General features: G+C 38.8%; 1 protein-coding gene across 8 annotated transcripts in view; it reads right to left on the bottom strand.

Annotated features, from left to right (window-relative positions):
• The window catches only part of madd (MAP-kinase activating death domain), a 55,637-nt gene that overhangs the window by 17,319 nt on the left and 11,069 nt on the right, over positions 1 to 27,249 (bottom strand). For 2 of the 8 annotated variants that reach the window (XM_079466276.1, XM_079466273.1), the window contains exons 4-21: positions 26,287 to 26,608; positions 18,433 to 18,742; positions 17,913 to 18,044; positions 17,705 to 17,818; positions 17,544 to 17,624; positions 13,682 to 13,854; positions 12,038 to 12,273; positions 11,789 to 11,948; positions 11,604 to 11,707; positions 11,253 to 11,455; positions 10,489 to 10,739; positions 10,260 to 10,399; positions 10,038 to 10,136; positions 5,541 to 5,649; positions 3,654 to 3,840; positions 3,429 to 3,579; positions 2,668 to 2,871; positions 1,471 to 1,527 (exon numbers count right to left, since the gene is read on the bottom strand). In XM_079466276.1, the coding sequence (XP_079322402.1) occupies positions 1,471 to 1,527; positions 2,668 to 2,871; positions 3,429 to 3,579; positions 3,654 to 3,840; positions 5,541 to 5,649; positions 10,038 to 10,136; positions 10,260 to 10,399; positions 10,489 to 10,739; positions 11,253 to 11,455; positions 11,604 to 11,707; positions 11,789 to 11,948; positions 12,038 to 12,273; positions 13,682 to 13,854; positions 17,544 to 17,624; positions 17,705 to 17,818; positions 17,913 to 18,044; positions 18,433 to 18,742; positions 26,287 to 26,608 (3,033 nt within the window). Of the gene's footprint in view, positions 1 to 1,470; positions 1,528 to 2,667; positions 2,872 to 3,428; positions 3,580 to 3,653; positions 3,841 to 5,540; positions 5,650 to 10,037; positions 10,137 to 10,259; positions 10,400 to 10,488; positions 10,740 to 11,252; positions 11,456 to 11,603; positions 11,708 to 11,788; positions 11,949 to 12,037; positions 12,274 to 13,681; positions 13,855 to 17,187; positions 17,197 to 17,543; positions 17,625 to 17,704; positions 17,819 to 17,912; positions 18,045 to 18,432; positions 18,743 to 26,286; positions 26,609 to 27,249 lie in introns of all 8 variants that reach the window. The other 6 variants (XM_079466274.1, XM_079466275.1, XM_079466277.1 and 3 more) reach the window with 4 other exon arrangements.

Here is a 27,249-nt window from a genome sequence, read left to right as displayed (position 1 = left end):
TTAGGGAAACTCACAGAAGCAGATCAGCTGACAGTGGGCCAGATCATTATCACAGTAGCACTAGATATTACACACAGACAGAAGCAGTCACACATGCAGGAAAACACAGTCAACCAATCAGACACGAGGAAGCTTCAGCTGCTGCTGGTGTGCCGCTTTAAAATAAAGAAACTCGAATTGCATTTGCAAACCTTTTGTTTTTAACTAAATATACTGAACGAGGCATCGAAATGAGAAAAATATACACAAGCTGTACTCCAAATCTTCCGAAGAGTAAAGAGCATCTTGTGTCAGTTCACCAACACATTCAAGTCTTGAAAAGCAGTTTTGACGGACGCTTGTGGTCTTGTGCCAATATTCTTAAAAACTACCATAGTAGTGAAAATTGCTTTAAAAATGTATTTGTTCTGTTGAACACAAAAGAAGATATTTTGAAGAACGTAGGAAAGCAAACAGTTCTGGGGCACTTTTGACTATCATAGTACTTTTTCCAACTATGATAGTCAATGGTGGCAAGAACTGTTTGGTTACAATTCTTCCAAATATCTTTCCTGTGTTCATCAGAACAAACACGTTTATACAGGTTTGGAACAACTCAATGGTGAGTAAATGAAGACAGAATTTGTATTTTCGGGTGAACTGTTCCTTTAGAGAAAAGTTCAATGAAAGCGAGAAATAAGTAGCCCCCTAAAGATCTTATATTTACACCCTTTGAAAGCAATGAGAAATAAGGGAATGGTCCTTCAAAACCAAATAAGTCGAGAGAGAATTTCAATACATCAATCACAATAAAAAATGGTAACGCTTGGCAGAAATAGTAAAGAGTAACAAATAGAGCAAACCAGTCAAGTGTAGGGATGGCCATGAGTACTTGACTAAAACCACAGGTTTGATTCACAACTGTACACATTTATGCTCAAATGTGACTTTAAAAGTCTTTGTTTTAAGTTAAAAATAATTAATGTCATGGCACAATATGTAATATAGATATATGATGAAAAAATACATCTATCTTCCAAAAACTAAAGTGCAGTATTACAACTGTAAGGAAAAAGAAATGCAGATGGAATTCCATTGCTTCTGTTCGACTTTGGACCCAGAAGAGCTTTACACTGTTGAGTACTCAAGCAGTCAAAATGACCAAAATGCACATCCCTAGTCAACTGACAGATTTGCTCTTTTAGAAATACTGGCCCAAATGATGATGTCATTTCAATATGAAGAACAATTGTTATGTCTACATGTGCTGTAAAGCTTATTTTATATCATTTAGAACCTTTGAAACCTTAAACTTTATACCCTGCTCCTTACTGCAGTTAACAGGCTTTGCGCCGCATGTTTAAATGGGCTCTGGACATGTAGTCATTTTGGACAGGTTCGTCTGCTTTAAGGGAAGTGCAGGTAGTAGGACAGATTCCTTATTTTGCAGTTAAGGATAGTCTAATTTTGTGCTTAGGGAAGTGATCTTACTCTGTTCTTTTTCCAAAGCTTTTTGCTTTCTGTTATCCTGGTGCTTGCTCCACAATTCTACCCAAGATGCATTGCAAGCAAGGAGAGAAAGACAGAGAGAGAATCAGAGAGCCGGTTGAATTGTCAGGTATGGAGGATGAGCTTTTCTTTGTTGAAGAGATAAAAAACAATAAATAAACTGAACAATGCAAGTCTCATTTTCCAAAAAAGGGATGTTTTGTAATGTTCACACGTAGCCGTTCGCAAAATAAACGAAGGACCGTCAAATCATACATAATCAAAGCTAGTGAGGTTCCATTACAAAACATCCAAGGGGACCCTGTTCCTGAAGAGCCAAAACGATGGATCCCATACAAACAGCCTCATGCCTTAGCTCGCTTTCCCCATCACAGTCATCCATAATGGGCAATGGCTCTCCAAGGCGAGGGTGCATGGCCTGGGAGGTGCAAAAGGCATGATATGAAGACGACAAATCAGCCTCACAGCTGGTGGATGAAATGAGATGTTGCAGAAGCAGGGGTGCAGAGACATTCCGTAGAATTGGAGGTGCATTATTACCAAGGGAACCACAAGGCAAGGTTATGAGGGGCTGGTGTTTGGAGAGGGAGTGGTGGTTTGTCCCCTGTACACAGACCCAGATATGACCACCAATCAGAGGTCATAGATTAACCATATCAAATAGAAGCAAAATTCTGTGGTCAGTTTGGGAACTATGCTCATTGTAGGACTGTCAACAGGGGACACACAACAGCTCAGGACCCTTATAGAGAGTAGTGGAGCAGTCCAAAACCGTCACCGTCCCACCGTTTAACTCTCGTCTACACAGAGCTGCAGGTCTGGGTGTTGAAACTAACATGCATCCGATGGATTTTAGGGGAACCGGGACTGGCAAACAGGATTTGAAACACATGTTTAACATTCCAGAAAGAGTACATAAACTCATTTCCATCCCAATATTCCAGTAATGTGTCTACACCAAACAATGCTTTCCTTGAAACAGTCTCATTCACTGACCCCAAAATCTAAAGATCTGTTTTGGAAGAAGCATACAATCGAAGGAAAGTTTAAGACAAAAGCTGGTGTAGACAGTTAGTGAAATAGAGGATGGGTGTTTAAAGGGACACGTGGCCCCTGAGAGCTCAGGGTACGTAACAAGCAGCGAGGGGACATGCAGTGGGCACATTTTGGTTTACACACCAATGGAGGCAATAAAATTCTCCTCGTTCAGACTTCGCGTATCAAACTGCATTGATGTGTTCCCAGAGGAGGGGGGTGGCAACTGGATACGGGGAACCAGTAGCACGCCGGCCGTCCTGGCGCTCTCTATTCGGCCTGACGGGCTCTCCTTACTGCCTGGGCTGCTCACCCCGTCTGTCGGGCTCCGTTTCCGCTTCTCTGGATCTGCGAGCCACAGGGGGGCATCGAGAAAATAGACCGCGAGACAGAGAGAAATGGGAAATAGCAAGGACACATGGAAACATAGGATAGAAGGTCAAGATTTACACAAGTATAGAAAAAGACTGAAACCCAAGATAATATAATTGGATTGTGACATCTGAAGGTTTATACAGTCAGACATAAAGCTGCAAACTGCTGTAAAGGAGAACAATAATAATCTTCTAATAAATGTAGGTTTGAAGTGTTGGGGCATTGATGTACAAAATATTAAATGGATGAATTCTGTCATCATTTGCTCACCCTCTTGTCATTTCAAACCTGTATGACTTCCTTTCTTCTGCAGAATACAAAAGAAGATATTTTAAAGAATGCTGATAACCGGACAACAGGGTACCTATTCACTTACATTAGTTTTGTCTCCAGTCCATACAAGAGACGATGCGAGAGGGTGAGTAAATGACAATTTCATTTTCAGGGTAACTATCTCTTTAAGCACAATACATTTCTTCATTTAAAAATCAGAATCTCCACATGCATACTAAGTGCTTGTTAAAGATTACCTTTGGTTTGGTAATGGGTCAGTGCTATTTCCAGCAGGCTGAACACACTGGCCATGCCACCCAGCCCAGCATTAGTGTAGGAATTCTCTAGGCTTGACACTGTGCACTTCAAAAGGTCCAACATGCCTTTATAAACCTTTCTGTTGATCTCCTATAGGCACAAGCACACAAAATGTAAGGAATAAAACATGGGTAAATGATTACAGAGAATGGTGCTTGACTTACCACATCTCTAATAACTTCCTGCTGAGCGTCTTCCTCTGATTGCACAACACGGTTGAGTTTGCTGAGCACAAAAACACGCAGCTGTTCGTTCTCCAGTAGGCGGCGTACCTTCTTCATGTTCAACCAGCCCACACCTTGCCCCTCAAGAACACTTTGGACCACCTCTTTCAAAAACTGCTGGTTTTCACTGCACAGATTCACACAGTGCCATTTTAAAGACAGAGACTGGCTTTATGAGTTTCAATCTTAACCATAGTCATTAAATTAACTAGCAAAGCCCTATTAGGCAGAAAAGTGTTGTTAGGTTTTATTTCCCCACACTAATTAATATAGCCTATTGTATGCAAGGCCATGTAAAGAAGGGGACCGACATTCTTTGTCCAACACACATGCTTGTAGAAACCTTGTCATACCTTATTTGGACAAAAGAAGAAACCTTAACATATATATATCGCTTGCAGCTATTTCTTGAATGTACAGTATGCTTTTTCTCTACCCAAAATAAAGGGCTGCCTGTGTGGAATTAAACGATCGAGAGAGCTTGACGCAAATACACCGTCTGTTGGTTTCCTACTCGCAGAGCTCTGCTGAATGTTTCTCTCACAACATCCTAACCAATTTATGAATTTGGTCTCATTATTTGAGGAAACCTAAAGTTCAAAGGGAACCTAGAGGAAAAGTTAGAAAGGAACTGTGATCCGAACACAGAGAGAAACCTTTAGGGTTTAAAAGGAATGTAGAGTTTTAACAAGTGTGCTTTTAGCCACCCAGCCGAGTTTGAATGGAGAAAAAGAACATCCAAGTAAATAAATTACGTTATCAAAATCTTGGAAATAAGCGGGGTCTCTGCGCTGAAGCCATGCCCACTTGCGTTGCTCTACCTGAGACCCCAGTAGGCTATATGTGAATTTCTACGCGACGATTTGAATTAAGACACGCTCGAGTCAATGCATGCAATATTCATTAAAGGGGCGATAAATTAGGACCTAAATTTTAACCCGAGCTTTTGTTATATAAAATCTCGAGTGAACATACTGTAAGTGTCAGAACTGAAAACACCCTTGTTACTGAAATTACAACTGTCACTGACACCATACTCAGCGAACGCCAGGTCCTAGAATGCACCTATCTATAGACAGGTTGAACACCGCCTCCAGAGAAACATTTCAACGACTACTTCTCTAGCCCCGCTGAATGATGACTTTAGCCAGACATATTACACTCCTGCATTTATGATAATTGATAAACTGGTAACCATAGCGACTTATTTCTCAGCTAAAGATTAGTTTAGTCCGTCAGTTTTGACTAAACCGCTGATACGCAACAAGCATAAAAGCGCTTATTAATGACAAACATGGCAACACAACAAAACAGCACTCTTTTGCTGTCTTGCCTTGCTTTTATGCTTGTTATTTGGTCTTGGATCAAAAAGCCTCTGCACTTTGTTCTTAAAATGCTAATTGTTTACAGTATATATTTATTAAGGTTTGTTTTAGTCTTTTCCTTATTTGCCTATAAGGCTTGAGGTGAGGAGCCGGGGTAGTGGAGGGATTCTTGAAGACTGTAGAGAGAATGCAGGTCTATAGACAGCTTTGTCTATATGTAGTGGTTCTCTCTTGAGCCTTAGACGCCGAGATTGCTGATATCGATCCCCTGTTTAAGCCCCACCCAAGAAAACCTGGTTTAAGTCAACAATTCAGTGCTACATACTTCTTTGTCTTTGTAATGCGTTTCAGCATCCATAACGTGTTAAGATACAATTATTAGAATTCTCTTTAACCGGACCATAAACAATTGAAAAGTACAGTGCTTTTTTCTTTTCCCGACATCCGAGGTTTTGGCAAAGATATGATAAATTCTCTTTCCTAAATTAAGCAGTTGCAGTACCTAGTGTTGTTGGCTCTGCCCTGAGGAGATGGAGACTCTCTCTTGACAGTAGGACTGTGCTTTATAACGGAGGATTTCTGATCTACCAGTGCTCTGGGAGCTCGGGCACCTGGAAGAAACAAATCACATTTTTTGAAACACAATGACAGCATTAAAACACACTGTGTAGTAAAAAATGTGTCTACACAGAGGTTTTTCTTTTAACTCTGTCTATGATACAATAGAATCCACTGGAGTGAAAGACACACACGTGCACGCACGCACACACATTTACTGTATATACAGACAATTGCTTTGAACAGAATCGCACACATTGTAGCTCTGGGATTTCTTTTTACAATCGGTCAGGGGTATTACATGTTTAATGATGCTGACAATTAGAGAGCAACTGAAGGTGTGGAGCAGTAAAGAGGGTTACAGGAGCAGTGATGCTGGTTGGTTCAAACACACTTTGGCAAAGAACAGCGTGAGAAACAGACTGCATGGCAACAAGACCAATACAGAAAAAAGAAAGCCCTTTTTATTCAGATGATCAAACCATACACACGCTAAAAGTATGGTATTGTGTGGTAGTAGCGCACACAGCATAAGTGTGTGTGTGTGTATTCGTCTACTCCGCACGTGTGGATTTAGCACAACCGTAATAAAGATGGTGTGTGCTTCGTGCAATAAGCATACTAACAGATGGCCATATTTACACACTCACGCTATGTTGTAGATTACATGTTAGGATGAATCTGGAAATATCATCAGACACGGTTTTACATTCCACATAAACCATTCAGAACAATACAGTACACTAAATCCTTCCTAAAACCAAGTAACATAACACATGCCTGTTATTCTAATAGAGTGAAACTCAGCAAATAAATATGAAATATAAAGTAGTATTGATTAAAAAACACTAACAGAAAGTAACAGAGATGCAAAAGACTACTGTTCTGTATTTAGTAGTAATAGGTAGTTGACTAATGTAAATGTGTATGTGTGTAATATAAAGCCACAATGCAGTTCCAATAGCCAATAGCACAATTGTTCTGTCCTGTCACTTTGTTAAAAAGGAACTCGGAAATTCTGCCATGAATTAATCACCCTCAAGCCTTTTGACAAGCCAAGGAAATCCGTTCAACTTCGAATTGTAAATAAAAAATTGAGACAGCAACGCAACTAACATTCTGCCCTTTGAATGTCAGTTGCATTGATGTCTATGGGCAGGAGTCAGAAAGCTCACAAACCTCATCAAAAAATCTTAATTTGCGATGCGACCATTAACTGATGTCATTGGCTTGTCGAACAACTTGAGGGCAAGTAATTCATGGCAGAATAAAAAATGTTTTTGGTGGAGTTCCCCATTGAATTGTTGACCAGTGAAATCCTCAACGTACACAAACTAAGATCCACAATCTATCCTGCATAACCACCATTTCTCTCCAAGCTGTGACAGTACCGATGGTCCTTGCACAGTGTCTCCAGCGGATGCATCCAGTGTGGACAAAATGTTATATTTTAATTGGTTCTAATGCGTTTCTAATGTATTTTGTCGTGTCAGTCGCGTCTGGTATAGATACGATGTTAGTCCTGTTATATCGTTGCTACATGGCACGTAGCAACAAAATAACAGGACTAAACCAGCAAAAACACAGTGAATGACCTAAGGCAAGATGAGTGTCGAATGTGAGTGATTAGGAAGCGATGGTTGAACGGGATGCTGGGTGATGTAGCTGACTGGCTTTGGAGAAGCATGCAGCTCACGCAGCAAAGGGCGGAACCCACCTTCTCCGCTCGCCGGGCCGATCTCTGTTACAATCTCCATAAGTGAATTTAGCCCAAATACTGGACACAGAAGCCAGAATTAGTGCAGGGGTTAAAAGGGGACAGAGAACAACACCGGCCCAGACAGAACCAGTCCAAACATCAACCCACAAGCACTGGACACATGTACATATACAACAGAGAAAACCAGCAGAGAGCATGGGAATGAGAGAGAGAAAAAGAGGGAGAGAGACTTCTCAGAAGTCTCAATTTACTGCAACTACTGATGACATGTTGTAGTCCCACAGATAATGCTTAGTTTAATAGTGTGCTGACTACAAATAAACTCAACTGTTATACTTTACTACATTACAATGAAAAACAAATCTGCCTCAACCTGCCAGAAAGCCTAGGAAAGAAACGATTATATCCAGATGGCAAAGACAACCTTTTACAAAACATGTAGGTTGTCTGCTGGTGAAAAAAGGCTAACATCACCTCTGATTTGTGTTACTAGACAATGCTTCCAACTCCGAGCTACAGATACTTAATGTGCTCATTTTTTGTGTTTCTCTGTTTTCACGCTGAGTAACAGCCAAGAAAACATTCCAAGTTGACTTGCTAGCTAAAACATAGCATGGCTTCTTCACCTAAAGGCTCCTCCAGTGCTCTCTTGGTGTTCTCTTGAACCCACCTCTCCACAAGGTGTTCACTTGTAGCTAGGAGCAGGTGTATGTCTATATTAAAATCCTCAATATAGACTCATTTGAAACACCCACACTACAGCTAACAGAGTTCAAAGTCTCCTCTTTAGAGACTTTAGTGGAAATCCACCATCGAATTTCAGTGCTGAAGCAGATCAGAAGCACTTACAGTGTGGTTTTGCTATATTAAATTCACTCATGCAGTGTAGGTGGAATTTAAATGGAAAAGATATGGATCAGACCTCAGTCTCCATTACAGACAACACAAATATGGAAAAACACACGGAACGCAACACAAAGAGCAGTCAACAATCCCTACATACAAAAATAAAATGTTTTGAAATGAAACCATTGTTGTTATCTCCTTTATAGGATTTTCTTACCATTGTTATTAAATACCAACCAGAAATAAATCAACATTAGAAACAAGAGGAAAGGCAGAGTGGATATATGTGAACACAGATATATCCTCAAAGGTTCCAAACTGCTGTCCATGGAGATTTTACATTTCTGTGAATAATCCAACCATGAAAATAACCCACATTATCAGTTCATAAAAACACTGTTTAGAGTTTAGTGCAGGATGAGACATCCAGGACTGTAGTTTGGAACCAGTGCAGTCTGTCACATCAGGTTAAGATTGAAAAAGGAGATGCTCATTCTCTCAGCACTAAAAGGGTCTAATGGTTATCAAAACAGCAGTTTGTTTCATCACACTATAAAAACATACCAGGACTGTCAGGACTGTCATCCCCGTCGTCTGAGCAATACAAACATCATCCAAAATCATAAACAAACAGAAAATCAAGTCAACAACAGGATAAAACATGGTTGCTACCCTAGAACATGTATAAGATAAACGTATGCCACTATTTTCCACAGAAACATTTCCTTCTGATTGGAAAAATAGGGGCATGATACTCTCCATTGCTAGACCAGCAAAACAGGATGAAGAACATTTGTGGGTCGGGTCAATAAACATTCCCACAGACCTTGATCTGGGTCCTCTGTTAAATCAAAATCGAAATATTCTTTTAAAAATAACAAATAAGAGAAAAACAGAAAACAGAAAAAAATGAACCAATGAGTTCTGAAGGTTGAAGTCGTTTCAGACTTAATGTCTGTCTGTGTTAAACTTACAGTCCTGCATCTTGTGTCATTCACACTTAAACCACTAGGAATGAAACTGTTACAATGTGTCTAGATTAGAAGTTGACAAATGTCTTGTTACTGTGCTGTGGACTAAACTAGAAGCATGAAAACTGACGCGCTTGAAAACGGTTAGTTAAGTTTACAAATAGAGGGTATGCATTGACATCACTTTCCCACGTGAACATGTCGGTACACGCTCCCCTGAGTGGCAAAAACACAGCAAAATGACTGAGGAGAATAGGAGAAACAAAGAAACAGGGACTAAAAAATGCAATTATTTGCTGAAATTACAAGCAGCTAGACTCAACAGTGATCCTTACGACTTTCCTACAATTTACAAAGGAATCAGGTGTTCCTGGACACAAAAATGTTGCGCGGAATTACATTTCCTGATGTTGGAAACAGTGTTTAGCCACCTAGGGGGCGCAGTCCGGCGTGCTCACGTGGTGTTCACGTGGGAAAGTGACGACAAGTCCGTACCCTCTAATGTGTATCATAACATATTTAGCTCCTGCAGTTCTATTGATTATTATAGACTACACAGTAGTATTATTTTCCCCGAAAAGAAAAAGTAAAACCTTTATTCCTGTAACTTCATATTTGACCTTTAAATAACTTCAGTTTAGTAGTCTAATTACAGTGAATCCAGCATAATCAACAGTAGAAAAGGTGAAGAGAAAGTTGTATATACTCAGAATGCTAGGACTACTGTAAGGAGAGAGAAAGATAAAAGGTTCTGGAAAGTGGGAAGAGAAAGAAGAAAAGACAAGACAGACAGACAGGACCAGAGGAGAGATCTGGACTGGAAGAAGTAATAATGAGAGAGAAGACAAGCTGGTGGGTGGATGAGAGGGAAGGCTGCATGAAGAGACCGAAGGGCTGTGTTTACCTTTGAGGCTGGGGAAGGGCGTGTTCTTCTCCCTCGCTTTATTAGGCAAAGCCAGACTGGAAAGACTGAAGCTGGTGCCGTGGTTTTTATACAAGTTACCTAAACATACCCAAGAAAAAGAACATATAAATGAAGACATTCCCTGTATTTTTGTGTCAACTTTTGCAACACGAGCTACAGTATTAAGGACTGAATGAAGGTTATGTTAAGCTGGCCACTAACTGGCAAAGGACATGAGTCCCCCGAAGCCATCGCTGCTGTTGTTGGAAATGGTGGAGTTAGGAGAGCTATTTCTGGAATCACCCTCTCCATCTGATTCACCCGGAAGCTTCAGGCTACTGGGTCTCAACGGCCGAGATGGTCTAAACACACACACGCAGTTCATAAACAGAGGATGTTAAGCCCGTTTATAGATGACTGTGTAGAACTACACTATTTACTGATCACATACTTGTTGCCGTTGAGATTCTGGTTGAATCGTGGTGTGTAACTTTCCTCCGGCTCGTCTGCGTCTGCATCATCCTCTGTAGGAAAGCCATACTGGGGTTCGAAATAAGGGTTATCATACTCTCGCTTCCTAGTGGCTGGATCTACAAGGACTGGCTCTGGGGCGGGTCTTGTAAAAGGTACACCTAATCCCGGAGAAGAGTTCTGGAGCGCAACGTTAGCCGTCGCCTCAAACTCAACAGGTTCTTTCTGTTCCTGCAAACAGAAAAACACAGATCTTTATTAAAATGTCACAATGCATGAGGGGTTGCACTATGTGCAATTCCAGGGTTTGGATGTGATTGATGTGATCATTTGCTGAACTTTATATATAATGTACTTATTACCACTACACTACATCATCTGTTTTATAGCTTTCTAAAACCCTATGTATACATTTTCTATACATTTTTTTTTAAATAAAGTATATGCATTATGGATGTGACGGGATGTTTTTTGAGGGACTTTTTTGTATTTCTGTGAATTAAAATGTACAAACCAGAAGTAATAATCAACAAATGGAAATGACCCGAATATGGAAAATCATGCTTTAAAAATAAAAAAATGCTTTTAAAACTTTTAAGAGCAAGACCTCACAAGAATATTTAAACGTCAAAATATTTGCATCACAGTATGACACAAACATCTGGTGAAACGTTATATATTTGCATGGCAAGGTTGACCATCGCATGGAATTATCCAGATACACTTAACACTAACTGTACTCACGTGGTTAGCCCCTTGTATGACTGTACTGGGGCTGGAACTGGCTGTTGTGCTGGAACTCGATCGGATCGGCTGGCCATCTAAAGCCTCTGGAGGGCCTTCTGGATCCGGCTCCTGTTCTCCACTGTCTCCTTTAAACTCCTGGAAGTCATGGATCTCCACCTCATTAGCATCTCCCAGTGCAGCATGAGTCAGGGGGTCAACATCTTGAAGAGAGGAAATGATTAAGGAGCAGAAGCTACACTTAGTTCTAAAGAAACGTCTTGAAAGTTCAGGAGTGTCTTCGGAGTGATAAAATAGGTAGTAACAGATGCTTTGCATTAATAATCCCTAACCAGGGATTCAGAGACTCACTTGGCGTGTCCCCCTGAATGTCTCCTTTGATCATTTCATTCACAAAGTCTCCGAGAGACGAGTAGGAAGAACTGGAGTCATCATATCCTTCGCTGTCACTACCACTGAACAGTAAACGGAAAAATAAAACGTAAGGATACAGAAGATCGAGAGTGAATGTGTGATATGTGTATGTTTTTTTTAACCTGTCATCAGTAGGATCTGAATCATTTGTCTCATCCTGCAGTGGTCCACTCAATGCCTCTGCCAGATGTGAGTTTCCATCATACACGCGATAAAACACCGGCTGTAACTGGTGGGCATACCACTTAGGCTTATCGCCTATCAGAGAGGGGTCGTACACATCTGACACACAAAAACACACAGTATAATTACACACAAGCCACAAACGAAATGCATGCTGGTCCTTGAACCACGAGGTGCATCTCTCTCACTGTTATGAATCCTTTGGAAAGCCAGGTTGGTTGGGTTGAGAGCCCACTCTCCATAGTACTCCACTGCCTGAGTGTGAGAGAGCTTCTCAGTGAATCCATTTCTCCGTGGACGTGAGGCTAGGAAAGACGTGGCCTGGAACGCCACCACGGGTCGGGGGAAGAGACGCAGCGTGCGGGTGTGCATCTGGAACCCTTGCAGCACATTTGGAGAGTTGAAAAACCTCACCATTGCCACTCTACATTAAAAAATAAATTAAATACATGTTAGAGAAGTATCATGAGTTTTATAGGGCAGATTAAGAAAATATAACACCTTGAAGGAACAGTTCAGCCAAATTCTGTCATCTTTGACTCACCCTCAAGTTGTTTCAAATTGGTAAAAATGTCTTTGTTCGGACAAACTAAAATTCATAAACTTGGCTTCTTTAAAAATGTTACAACTTTCAATCTGGGCCATGTGTAGGATTTTAGAAATGTTCATTTTAGAACAATTGAGTGCAATTAGATAACAATAGCTAAAGCCATGTCTTTCTTTTCATGTTCATCATTGATGAGTAAACACATGGCCAATTGATATTTTTGTACAAATATTACCAGATTGAAATACGATCGATCTTTCAAGAGCATTTGGGTTTGGAATGACAAATGTAAGCGTTGTTCCTTTGACTTTTTGTACAGTTACAAACATAGACATCAAATTACAAAAGTCGCAGACACTTGTTTTTTGTTATTATAAAAATTGTTATAATAATATAGAAAGAGAATTTAAGAACAAGAATTCATTGATGCATTTAAAATATTTGCAAATAGTGTTGTTGTTTAATAGGCTAACCACAACCATTAAACGCTCCAGAGTCAAAGCCAGTTTAGGTTTGTTAATCAAAATGTTGATGCGCATCAAGCACGTTTAAATTGGGAGTGCAAAGTCCCTGGCGCTCTGGAAAGAGGGAGAAAGCAATTGGTCAGTTTTGCTGCTGCTCCATAGGTTACTAGTAAAATCCCAGAACTATTGAGAACCTCCATGGACCACCCTTGCTGTGAAAAAAAACTGTTCCATTGGAGTCATCGGAGTTGACACAACTCTCTCTCTCAATGGCTCTGTAGCTGCCTACTGCGTAATATCCAATAACAGCAAACAGCCCTCCAGCAGATTTGGTATAAAATCTTTTAGCAGTGCTTGGAAAAACGGTCCTAACTTCCTAAAAATACATTTATTATCAGATATTCTTAATTTTATATTTTAGAAAAACAGATAGGGCAATAGTCTGGATACTCATAATTTTCTCCATGCTCAATTTCCCTCCATACTAATCCAGGCCTGGAAAACAATCAAATTATAATCCATACTTTTCCAAAGACCATAGAAACCCTGATACTAGGACACATGACCTTATCAGAAATATCAGAAATATCTTTTCTGTGTTCAACAGAACAAAAAAATGATACAGATTTGGATCAATTTGAGGGTAAATGATGACAGAATTGTATTTTTGAGTGAACTGTCCCTTTAAATCAGAATGAGGCAAACTTTGCAAAGCTAAAATCATACTAGTGTTGTAAGCGCAAATCTTGTCTTGTAAAACCAAAGAAATTGGTGTACTAAAGACATACCAGTCACAAATAAATAAGTAAAAGACTTCATACCTTGTGGCGACGTCCACAGAGTCGACATCATTGCCGTAGATGAGTGGGTTAAACTCAGTGGAGGAAGGTGAAGCTTTGTCACGGCCAGGGGGTAACAGAGACAGCTCCTGCCCCTCCTGAAACTTCTCCAGGTTCAGAATGGGTTGAGTGTTCAGACTCATGCTAGCCAGAGCCTTGAGACAGAGAAAGTGAGAGAAAGGAGGAAGATGGATACAGGGAGATAAATTAAACAATAATCCTGACAGACAAAATGAAATCAGGCGCACCATCGCTTCAGGCAATCGTGACTTTTATCTGATCAATTCTTCAGAATATCTGAACATATCTGGGGATGGATACATTATGATTCAGCTGAAATTCGAGTTCATAAATATTGAACAGGTGAAACAACATTCAAGAAGTCTGTGCTTGGCAGATAAAAGACAGCAAGCCATAGAAAATGATAATTACTTGTGTGTTTGCTGACTTCACAGAAGCAGTCATCATTTTATGTGATCGCATATATTGTCTTTTATTGCACAGCTGCTTCAGCATTCACAATATACTGATTTAATGAGAATTGTTGAAGCAAAGTGGGAGGGGGGTACATAGGTAAAGAAAACGTTACAGAAATTTTACACAGGCACAAAACCTTGAAAGACTTTTGCCTGAAACGACAGTCGAGCATTGAACATTTCAATAGTCAGAGAGAGTTAAAGGGGAAGGGTGCGGCCGTCACATTGAGCCATTAACAAAGCACTCTGGGAGTTCTGCCATTGCTCACTCAATGCCTTTCAGCTGGCATTCTCTCAGACCCTGCGCTTGGCCAGCACACTAACAGAACCAATAACATCATCCGCTCCATGTACTTTATTTTATTTCCTCTGGGTTAATAAGCATAATGTAAGTGAGAAGATGCATTCAAACATGCTCAAGCCAAACATACTGAAGTGCTTTTTTTATACAATCTTCATCACACAGATATATTAGGCGGAAAAACAGTTACACTCTATGCGAGCATGAGTATGTTTATTAAGAAGGTATGGAGGAAAGAAATAGTTACTTACTTTATTTTAAATATTTTTAAGGATACAGCAGAGTAATAATGCTTTATTTCTAGGGCTAGGCGTGTTGTGTGTGTTTAATGAAAGGGGAGGAGCCAAGAAATATTGTCCGTGCAGACAGCACATGGCACATTCACAGAGCAAATATGTGTAAACCTTGTTATCGGAGGCGAAGATCTGCTTTTGGGTGATCACAGTCAACCTTAACAGACACTGAAGAGCACAAGAAAACATGGAGGTACTGTCACATGATCACCCGTCACTGAGAAGGAAATCATGTGACCAAAAGTGAGTGGATGGGCTCTATGCGTGCGTGACTTCCGCATTTCACGGTCAGAACCCTCTGCAGTTTCCGGTTGGGGAGACTTGAAGCAGAGAGAAATGGAAAAATGAGAAAATAGTTCACTTTAGCAGATGCTGTACATTGCGGTAGACAGCAGTGGTATATAGACGTGTATATGGCGTTCTACCATATTTGAATGTTAAAACTAAATATTAACTTAAAGTATTTGTAACGAGCAAGGCGGGACGGAAGCTGTGAGGGAACGGCCGAGGTCAGTGACACGTGATAATGAGTGTCAGCTGCGCGTGCACCTGTCTCGCATCTCTCACGGAGGAGCTCCGGAAGCATAAAAGGACAAGCGACAGGAGGGTACGACGAGAGAGGACCGACCTGTACTTTATGTTGTATGGCCTCCAGTGAACCGTGAGGGAGCTGCCGGCATTTTAAGTTTGTTTTATTGTTTGTTTATTTGATTAAAAGACTGTTTTATGTTCGCCGGTTCCCGCCTCCTTCCTTCCTTTTATTGAACTTTGTTACAGTATTATGTCAAATACGCTAGAACAGCACTTCTATATACCACTGCTGTGTGCCCCAATGTACAGCATCTGCTAAATTGAACTATTTTCACATTTTTCCATTTCTCTCTAATTCAAGTCTCCCCAACCAGAAACTGCAGAGGGTTCTTCCTGTGAAACACAGAAGTCACGCATGTATAAAGCCCATTGAAGGGTGGAGAGCAACCATAAAGAAAGACAGAGTGGAACAATAATATGGTTCATACAAAGTCATGTATTACACAGGAAGATGACAGGGCATCATTGTTTACCAGGCATAACAGCGGGTTATGAAATGAAAGGGAAGCATATCCCCCTCTCTCTCTCACACACGTTAGTGGAGAACTGTGTCCAAAACTCAAAGTAACATCACAAACTTTGCTTACTTTGGTAGGGGGGTTATATGACTTGAAGTCGGAACTGACAAATTAAACTTTTGTAAAGGGATTCATTTCAGATATTGATTGAACCCTCCTGTTATATGCAAATCTTACTAATGATTTAAAACCACACGTTTAAATAAATGATCAATTATTTATGTTTAAATTGTCAATTGCTTTTTTACTCATACTTTACCTACCTGATTTTTTAAATAAAATTTTAGGACAACATATATCTTTAGATTTTTATTGTATTGTGTTTGTACATGTGATTGCTAGTTCTCTGAATTGAGTTCTTGCAGAAACCACAAGGTGCAGCTGATTTATAGATGCTTCTAATTATCAAAAATAACTAAACTAAAAACCTCACACCGGTCAAGGTGTAGTTCCAGAGGACAAGGGAAATCTGAAACTAAACGAAACATATGATTCTCATATATTTATGTTGTTATCATATAAATGTACTGTATTTTCTTGCAAGACTAAAGGTATACAATCAGGATAATTTGCATAAACATAACAGGAGGGTTACAATAAAAAAGGGCGACATTAAATATGGAACTGTTAAAATGATCTCTGGTGATGACAGAGTAAGTTTGTAAGTGTGCACATGGGGTCAGGGATGTATTTTCAATTAAAAAGACTAGGGCAGTACTGATTTGACTTAATTTACGGAAAATTAAACGAAAATTCTGATTACGAAATGGCACTGATTAAGAGAGAGAGAAAAATATGGGCAGATTACGAATGAAATTCTAAACCACTGCATGTTTTCATCATTATAAATAGGAGGTCAAAATGTCTCTTTGCAGCCGATTAAAAGTAAACAGGTTTCAGAACATCGGAAGATTCAGCTCTGATTGTTGGTGACTCAGAAAAGCAAATGGAGATTCGTGACTCATGATGATTTAGTGTATTGACTATGTTGGCTTGAGTGATTACAATGACAGCATGATAATCATGTTTAATTCACAATGAAACAAATGGAAAATTAATTTGGACGAAAAATCCTGCTGTAGACTGGCAAAAATGACAAACAACAGATTTAAAGACGAATTTGACAATACAGTGAAATGTTAAAACAGTTTATTGCACATTTTAATGTTAATGGCTTTTGATTAAGCTTGGGGGGCTCAGAATCGGGTGACAAGCTCTAGATTAGGGTCTATGTGGGTTTTATAAAGGGTAAAAGCGAGAGATCTAGAACTATGAGTCTAAAAGAGGGGAGACTTAAAACGTATATTACCTCCAAGAGCTGGAACAAAAAAGGGGAGAATATACAGTTATTATAATAGAATATTATTCAATTATGTCAAATATTCAGTCACCATCGACATTAGAAATGGTGAGATAATGTCTGTGTAGATTTGAATGACAGCGTAATCTATCATCTTTAAATATCTTGCCATAAGCAGGGTTCTCGTTGGTTTCGTTCTTCTTATTTAAATGCTGTATTATAATTAGTCTGGTTTACAGCAGCTGTTAGATGACAGTGTAATTATTTTATGCATTTTCTCTGGGGCCTTTTCTCTAATCACCTCTGTTTTTCAGTTCACATCCAAACAACAACAGACTGGAGATGATCATATCTGCCTAGTTTACCTGTTTCAAGTGTTTCTTCAGCTCAGAGCTCTCAGGTTCAGGCAGAGGAGGGAGAGTTTCTGCATTGGTAGGAGCAATGACCTACAGGATCATTCATATACAATTAACATAAGATCACTATCGGACATTAACATTAATGAGTAGGGCTTACAAATACATACCCTGTTGCAGTCCAGATCCACTAACCAAACGTCATCGGGCATCTTAAAGTCAGCCTTGTAGAGAAAGAAACTGGCAGGCACGCCAATGACATAAGGAGTCGGGGCTAGCAAAAGCTAGAATAAAAAATAAAATGGAGGCAAGTATTAACAAAACCAAAGCAGAGCTGGCTTATTTTTTATAAGAAGCACTTCTGACAGACTGTGTTACCTGTTCTGCAGAGGCCATGCAGGTGGGCAACAGTGGAATGACAGGAAACATATACTCAAGGGGATAAATCATAGAAACAAATGCCATAACACTCATAGAAAGAGCGTTGTAATCCCTGGACTGCAGTACCACCTACAGACAGCAGAGGGTGAAAATGAGTCTCCTTAGTCCGTTTCAGAACAACTGATCTAAAACAGCAATTGACCTCAAGTGTGACAGAGCTGCTGTAAAACATTATAACTCAAGTGAGCACCTGTCCATCATGCTCAGTAAATAAAGCAATAACTATTTTACCTTCAAAGTATTATTCACTCCGGTGCCTTCAAATTTTACGGTAATATACCGTAAATAAACAGGCTTAGAGTTATTATTGCAAACATTTTAAGAGCCAGAATACAAGAAGATCTTGAATTTGTCCCACTTCAGAAAAATAAAATGTATACACGATGACGATACTGTAAAAACATTATCATTGTATGTGCCATCTGATATCAGGTTCTGTTCCTCTGGACATGAATACCTTGTGTTCCAGGAGAATGCAGGCTAAGACTTGCAGACAAGCATCAACTCCTAGCAGCTCCAGGGGCAGGTGGAGAGGGAAATCTATAATGCTGAATCGGGAGGGGTCAGGAAGGGCAAAGGTCAGCGCAGGCTGCAGGTCGTGGGGGAGCACTTCCACATCAACACGCCGCTGACCGGCAACAGGAACTGGGGAGCGCAGCAGCCGATACACCCATGACTCGATCTCCCTTAGGTCCTGTAAAACCAGACTGCCTTTCTCCTTTTCTTCTACAGACAGAGCGCCTGTAAACACACGCCACATCGTGTCCCTGGAGGAGAATGAGAGAGTGTGTGCAGTAAGGTAAATTAGTGGTTTATCATATTGCTAGTTGAGAACGATATTAAATTAGACAACATAAAAGCACTTTTTTATACATCATGTAAGTGAATGCAGACCCCTGGCTGCCAGAGATGTATCTTTAAAGTAAAGTTCACTCACTATACCACTCATTATTGCTTGAGAATAGTGAAATATGTCAAATTCGTTGAACACATGTGATAATTCAGGCCAAACATTCACTTTCCTGTGGCTCAGTGTCTAGCGCATGGTGTTCAATGGTCATGGGTTCAATCTTAAGGATTGCACATACTCAGAAACAAATGTATAGTATAATGCAATGTAAGTCGATATGGATAAAAGCATCTGCCAAATGCGCAAATGTATTTATTAATTGCTTTTTACAACTACATTCAGGTTCTCTTGATGTATCACAAGTCTGTCTATTCTAGTGTCAGAAAAGACAAAAATAGCACAAAAACACTGGCAGCTGGCATCTAGTGTTGAGGATTAAAGTACTTATCACTGTAAGTAAAATTATAGTGACTGGGAACACACCATTGACAAAGCTCAACAAGCACTTTGTTTTAATATTTATACTGTATATTTGTAATGTCATCGCAAATAACAACTCAATCATGTGGCTAGTCAAACCAGAAAATGTAGTTGTTCGAAACTAAGCATTAAAATTGAGAAGAAATGTCATGAAAGTGACAGAGGATGGAATGTTAGTTGATGCCAGATATGGTATTTCAGAAACTGTTAATCTCTTCACAAGATTCTTCCCATACTGTACAGTCACTAGAGTTTACAGAGATGGTGCAAAAGACAAAAAAAAAACATGAGCAGCAGTTCAGTGGGTGAAATGAAAGAAATCAGAGAAGAATCACAAGAGAGATAACCACACAATAAATCAGTGATATTCAGAAACACTGGTGTTACTCAATTCATGTCGCTGATTGATTTTAACCTCATTCTTTTCCCTTTCTTTCTTCTTATTCAAAGAAAAAAAATACTAACCTCACAATTCTTAGCTTTGTTTACTGTGTTAGGCTTTAATGGACTAGTTTTGATGCACTTATGTATTTTGTTGCCTATGTTGTTATAATTGCTTCCAATGTATAAGCCGCTTTGGATAAAAGCGTCTGCTAAATGACTAAATGTAATTACAAGAAGGCAAAGAATGGACCCGTGTTCTCGTGGAGACCGGTCTTGCAAGGCAGCATCGAAAAAATTAACTTGCGAGTTCCATATGCGTGCAAGGCTGCATTCGATGCATCCTTGATATCGAGGACACATCTGGGCACTTCCATGAGTTCTCTGTTCTTGAGTATTGGAACCGGCATTGAAAGATATTATTGATGACGTAGAGCGAGAACACAAGACCACTGAAGAACGCATACTGAGAAACTATTTTACTACACTCTAATACTAACCCTATAGTTAGTACATGTAGTTAATTCTTATTACTTCGAGCTTAAAGGGATACTCCATAAATTACTAACCTGTATACATTTCCTTGTTCGGTTGAACACAGAGAAAGGTACTTGGAAAAAATGTTAGCAACTGACAGCTCTGGGACACCATTGACTACCATAGTAGAAATATTTAAATGGTAGTCAAAGGTGCCCCAGAACTGTTTGCTTTCCAAAATTCTTCAAAATATTTTATTTTCTGTTCAACAGAACAAAAAATACAATTACAAATTTTGCAATCATTTTTCCTCCGATGGGACCTTCAGTCAATGGGGTCTGTGAACTGTCAGTTAACATTCCTCCAAATATCTTTCTTTGTGTTCAACCGAACAAAGAAATGTATACAGGTTTAAATTAATAAGTTGATGTATTTTATGTCACGTAATCATGTGTAAAGTATGTATTCATTAATTATTTAACACAAATATTCTCTTAATAATAATTATGTATTTGCACAACAAACAATTTGGGTATATTGAGTTGTGTCGCCACCTGATGTCTAATGTACAAACTGTGTCCTCAAGCAAAGTCAGTTGAGAGGTTTATATTTAAACCACAGTTTAGTTCAAGCACAATCTCTTCCCTCGAGGATCCAGACAGAGCAGACTGTGGTTGTGTGGGAAGAACAGAGGTACAGCAGCGAGTCATAATGGCTTCATCTGAAAACTCCCACCTCTATTGCCTCTCTGAGAACATTCAGCGGCCTCAATCTGTCATACAGCCTGCCCGTTTTTTCTCCCTGCAACACACTTCACATGTCTTATCTCTTTCCTTCTAGTGTCAATTTGAATTTTCAAAACCACCGAGACTTCTACACAGTTCCACAGAGTTTAATTTGAAGGCAGGCCTGTTAAGGGTCACAGATGCAATGAAGATTCTCATGACTCTATATACAAACTTCAAATACAGTTCTGGATTAGCATATCACTATTCTCTCACAAAGGAGCCCAGCAGAGAACAGCATGACACACATAGTACGTTTCATGACTACAAAGTGACCTAGTCGTGTCAGCTGCAACACCACCACATTGGTAAAGCCAAGGTCACTCCAGTATTGAGAGTATGATGACTGCGTCACAACAGACCTTTAAAGATATACTGTAGCTACAGCAATGTCACTAGATGCTGATCATACACACGGTACATTTTCAACTTTTCAAAGTAAATTCTATACAAAGTGCTTAAGTATTTGTTTACAAAAATGAGAGCTACATTACAGTGATTTTTGCGGTATTTTGCTAACTGTTTGTATAAATGGGTGTCAACAGCAAAATGATAATAATTCTAATGTAATCAGAGGGGATGTGAGGGAACACTGGGGGCTGACTAATGTCAATAGTTTTTTAATGGGGGGATGGAGTTCTGGTTTAATATGCAGAGGATTTTCTACGTGCGATCTTTTATCAGCGTAATAGCTCCCAAATGCTATGTCATTGTTGTACATAAATATAGTGCACTTCACTTTACATACTGCTTCTGTAAATATATAATATGTTCCCCATTAGGCCTTTTCCACCACTGAATATCCTGTAATATACAATAGTTCATTCTGGTTTTCTAATCTGATTGGCTGAGACGGTGGCGTAGACACAGATGTGTCAGGGTGTGCCGGTGCCACCTATTTATTCTTAATCTAAAAAAATAGATGCAGAATAAGCAATAACAGTGTTCCCACTCTAAGCCAAATGTAAAATTCCCTGAAATTCCCTGACTAAAAAGTTGAATTTCCTTGACCTATGATGAATGAAACCTTTATAACATGGCGCTAAACCCAAGCATCTTGGGAGATTTTGGCCGTGCATTCTAAACAAATAGAGATTCTATGACTAAACCTGGCTTGCTACTTTCCCGATGGAAACACAGGTACTAAGCAAGCACCATAGACTTGGAGTTCAAAGCGTTTCCCCAACATGAACAGTTTACTGCAAAATTTTGATCACATTGCTTTTCTGTGGAATGTATCACTTCGCCACTAAGCTAAATTGGACAAATGAAAGTGAAACTGAAAGTAACACACGTACATTGGCAGTGTCTGGTGCTGGGCCGGAATCTGTGGCGAAAGAAAGACCAGAGGGTTTTTAAGAGACTCCAATTGGGGATCCTCATATTGACTGTTTAACCGTTAACAGATAGTAAAAATTGTGACGGATACTATCAGATAAAGTATTTAAAAGGTATGTTTATTTTAAGTTAAATAATAATAATCGTATTTTTTTAAATAATAATTATTTACTAATGCATTAGTAAATGGTTTTTAGTTTTCGTATGGTGAAAGAAAAATATGCTAAGGGGAAAAAGGAAGAGGATGCCTGGCCGACGAACCAGTGAAACCTCAGAAACCTTTCCTCTATTCATATTCTTGACTGCTTCCCCCTGCATTAGGCATGAAAAATGTCCTATTGGGCAATTCAACTGTGCTGAAATAGTGGGATTATAACACCTAGTCCTATTAAGCGAAGTAAATCTGTCAACTAATGGAGAAAACAGGAAAGGAGGAGAAAACAGGTTTGTTTTGTTTATTTTATGCTTTTGGATTTATATTATTTTAGTTTTTCTCCAATGTCCAAAACACTGCAGGTTTGTGAAAATGTGATCATATGTGAATGCAGGTGCTGTTGTTGGTCTTTTCCTTATGCTGCTGTTTACATTTTAAAATAAATCTGTGATGAAAATGTTTGTATTTGTAACGTGTCACAGACCCTTGTCAACTTTAGCTGTGTCTCATTTCGAAGTCTGTGTCCTCCTGATGTCGCATGCAGCCAAGAAACCGGCCACATCTCATTCGAAATGAGAAGCAAAATGTATTATTTAATTCCAGTTTAATATTAGAATCGTATTAGTTAATGGTTAATGTCCGGAAAACAAGTGTCGGTTCTCAGTTAGGTAAATAAACCGAAATGAGCATCCCTAACTCCAATGTTTTTCTGATTTATCTAAAGACTTGTGCCATTGAACTGTTGTATAAAGAGCACTTTAATCACACTCCTACTCAAGCGGTATTGCATTCATATTTATAGTAGTGGCCAAAAGTGATTTCCAATGTTCATTCAAATTTATTATTAAAATGTATTGAAGCATTTGTATTCATGGTGCACAGTTGGTGTGTAAACTTAAACTCAGCTTAAGGAAATTGAGGAGGCTTGCCGAAAACACACAACACATGAGCAAAGCCTACAGAGTCTAGAAACACTAAAATGGCAACAAAATATTACTACATAAGAAAAGCAACTTGTGCTTTTTTCCTGTGAGCTTTTAGTTTTCTCTGTGTATTTTGAATAAATTACACTGTTATTTGCCTTTTTTACAAAAGAAATTTCCAGTAAAAACTCTACAGGTTTAGTATTTTGCCCATTCTGTACCATACACCTCATATTTGATGGGTTTATCGACTCTAAGGGAGCATTAAAAGCAAATATTGTGCAAAAACATTTCCCTGGACATCATTTTTGGCCACCACTGTACATTTTTTCCATCACATATTGTTAAGTATTTGCTAAACTGTACACTGTTTACTTTAATATTAGCAGAATACATATTCGCAGATGTGTATTGTCTAGAGATGTAACGGTACATGTTTTCATACCGAACCGACAGGGGTAACATTCCAAATATAGTCACATTCCTATGCCCATCCACTTTGAAGGGCAGAGCCCTTGGAGTTTAGACTTTGAAGTGAACAGGGTATTTGCATGCCATTATGTAGACATTTCATATGGAATTTTCCCAGAGACAGCTTGTGATGGTTCGGTACGGATACGCATACCGTTACACCCCTAGTATCCTCTAATGTTTAAAACATGATTTTAAACATCCGGTATTATCCACAAGCTATATTCACACTGATACTGCAGAGGTGATGGTCAAGTGTATAAATGCAGACGGTCAAAAGTGAACCAAATGTGCCAAATAAACTCATAAATAAATCATTAATGCGCAAACTGTATTTTCAACAGTAATGTATATTCACAACAGCAGATCTAATTTGCAAACCTGTTTCAAAACACAGGCAGCTTTACTGGTTAAATTATTCTCCACACTTGGAGCAAATCAAAGGGGCTTGGCAGGGCAATTTAACAGCAAACAAATTGAGGCCTGCAAACACCACAGTGGCTCATGGTGGATGTGGTTGCTAGGCTACGCTAGAATAGACTCAGCTGAGGAAAATCACAGAGATAAAAACCTTTCTACTCAATGCATATTGATCTGCGTCAGAGTGCTATCGCACTGCTATCACGGGATCGTTTACCAATAGACACTCACGGGTTTGGTTACCATTGCCACCAAGCTATGTGAATGATATACTGTTAAAACCACTTACTCTCTCCTATGTGAAGCACCACATGGCGAGACATTTAAAGAGCCCTTTAGAGGAAAATCATCAGCTTCCCAAAACTCAAGCGACGGAAAATACATGGAAAATGTGTCCAGGAATTTCAAATTGACCGTGATTTTCTGGAATCTGTGCAATCTGTGGAAGACGTGCAATGTATATTGTATATCGTTTTTTGTTACTGCCTTCCTTTATTTAGTGCCAAATGGGCCTAAATAATCTCTCTTTTTTTGGTTATTATTCCATAGCATACAGACGTGCTTTATAAAAATCCTTTATTTGTTTTAAATAATTCTGCTACAGACTATATTTACTTGCTTTTTATGTAGACCTAAAACCAGAAAGGAAAAAATAAATACGGACAACCAGTCAAATAACCGTAGTGATGTAAAGTAAATATGTTGAATTAGATTGCAAATGCTAAATGCCGTAAGTGGTATGCTAAGGAACACACACGTTTTGTTATGTGGCATTTTCTGTTCTTTTCAGCTCAGCTGTAATAAAGAAACTTAAAATGTTTAACATCTTTTTACATCATGTCTTTTTGCATTAAACTATCGCAGTATCGATAACAGTATTGATAAGTACTGTATCAATATCGGTAAAGATAAAATCTTAACGATAGCCATCCCTAGCTATAGCCCTACAAGATTAAGATAAATAGAAAAAATATCATATGAAAACAAATGAGAGGAAATTGTTCAGGCTTGTTCGGAGAAAATTGACAGTGTAGTCTTAATGAAAAAATATAACTGAATGCTGCGAAGAATTTTTGCAACAAAGTAGCCTAACTGCAATATAAAAGCTACGGTATAATAACTTTTCAGTAATATGATGTACAAAAATGTGAGTTTAAAAAAAAGTTTATTGTTATTTTTAAACAAAGTTTGACAAAAGTTCTTTAGCATTTTGATTTTGTAAATATTTCAGAATGAAATAAAGGTTGCTAAGCGATCAAGTTAATTGAAGCGCTTGGTAGTTTTGACAAAAGTAATTTCAAGTTTAAACTGTTTTTAGAAGCAGACAACGCTATTCTCGCATCTGACCTTAACTTTGGATTAGGACTCTTGAATTCATCCATGATTTAAATATGATATTTTTTAGTTTTAGATTTACTAACAAATTAAAAAATTACTTTCTTAACTATATTTGTTTTCATAGCCAAATTATTTATGATTTATTATAGATGTGTGTCATCACTACACAGCTTTTACGTCATTGTTTGCCTGTTGTGTCCGGGACTGATCTCGTTAATGTTACTAGGTCCCCTTTCCGGAACCGCTTTTTGGATCAATCTGTGATGCGTTTGCGTTCACACAATTTTACGGCAATTTTCTGTGAAGGGGGTTTAACAATTCCATACTTCTTCACATCTAACTTATTCCTCTTAAACACGTCCATCATATCTATTAACTTGTGATTTCTTTCTATAAAAACATCAGCACCCTGTTATTCATCATTTAAATCATTGTCACACCACCAGACAAGATCAAACAACATAGACCCTCTAATATTTTTTGCAAACTGCATGTGAACTGAAAAGGTTAGTTACACATAAATATTGTGATTATTAACTCATTTTCATATTCCTGACATATCTGCAGTGTGATGCTGCAAAACATTGAGGTCATGAGGCGTTCCTTATGTGCACAAACATATGTTGCTGGATCTTTTGGGAAAGTTTAGGTTTCTCTACACAATAGAATAAAGAATAAATCCGGCTGTTCTCACCGTTGTGTGGCTTTGCCGGCTCCAGGTCTCTGGTTGAGTCGCTGGCTACAGCAGTCCACCATGCGCTTGAGGATGTACAGACATTCCCTGAACGTAGAGAAGAAAGGGTAGTGGCTCAAAATACACAGAGACGTTAACGTGCTGTCCCGGTTCTGCGGTGCCACTCTGGCACTACGTTTGGACCGAGGAGATTTTCCGCTGCTGCCAATCTCGCCCGGTGGTAAAGTCCCATCTCCTGTGGATTCCCCGGGGAGAATCAATGTGGTGGGGTCAGATTTTTCTGTAGCTTCAACTGCAGGGTCCGTACGAGGGGGTTTGTCTCCTGTACAGATGAATATCAGGCAGAGATTATAATTTAATTGATATGAAGACTTTTCTTTACAGTCATTTGTTATGTTAAACATGGGTTGTAAAAGTAGCTTGTCAACACCCAGTCACAGATGCTGTGCTAAGCCCTGCCTTAACATTGTTACAGACCAATTGTCCACCAAAAGTAATTCAATTCGGATTCAAGGTTTGTGCTTTTATATCACGTCTTTTAAGATGTCTTTAAATAATAAAGGCAGATAAAAATGCCAGCAATTTTATGAATGCATTTCACTGAAAAACTACTTAATTATTTAAGTATTTAGTCTTAAAATGTCTTTAATGTCTGTAATAAGCAAATCAGCAAGTTAAATCAAGATAATACTTTTTTTTACATTAAATAATTCTACATAATGTAAAAAAACATCCTCTGAAAACACAACCTTCATATCTTTAATATTGACCAATTAAGTCAACATCAAATTTTATTGCAAATGTCAATAATCAATGTTTAGGATGCCAAAATATTTTGGATCTTTTGTGCAAAAGAGTAAAATCATTAATATGCAAATAAAATAAATAATTAGGATATTTATCATATTTTATATTAAATGATTTCACAGAGAAACAAATATTCTGTAAAGCTGCAATAAAAGG

Source organism: Barbatula barbatula (genome assembly GCF_947034865.1).
Source record: "Barbatula barbatula genome assembly, chromosome: 1".
NCBI lineage: Eukaryota > Metazoa > Chordata > Actinopteri > Cypriniformes > Nemacheilidae > Barbatula > Barbatula barbatula.
The sequence above is the reverse complement of the archived record's forward strand: the minus strand, read 5'-3'. Positions and strand labels throughout refer to the sequence as shown.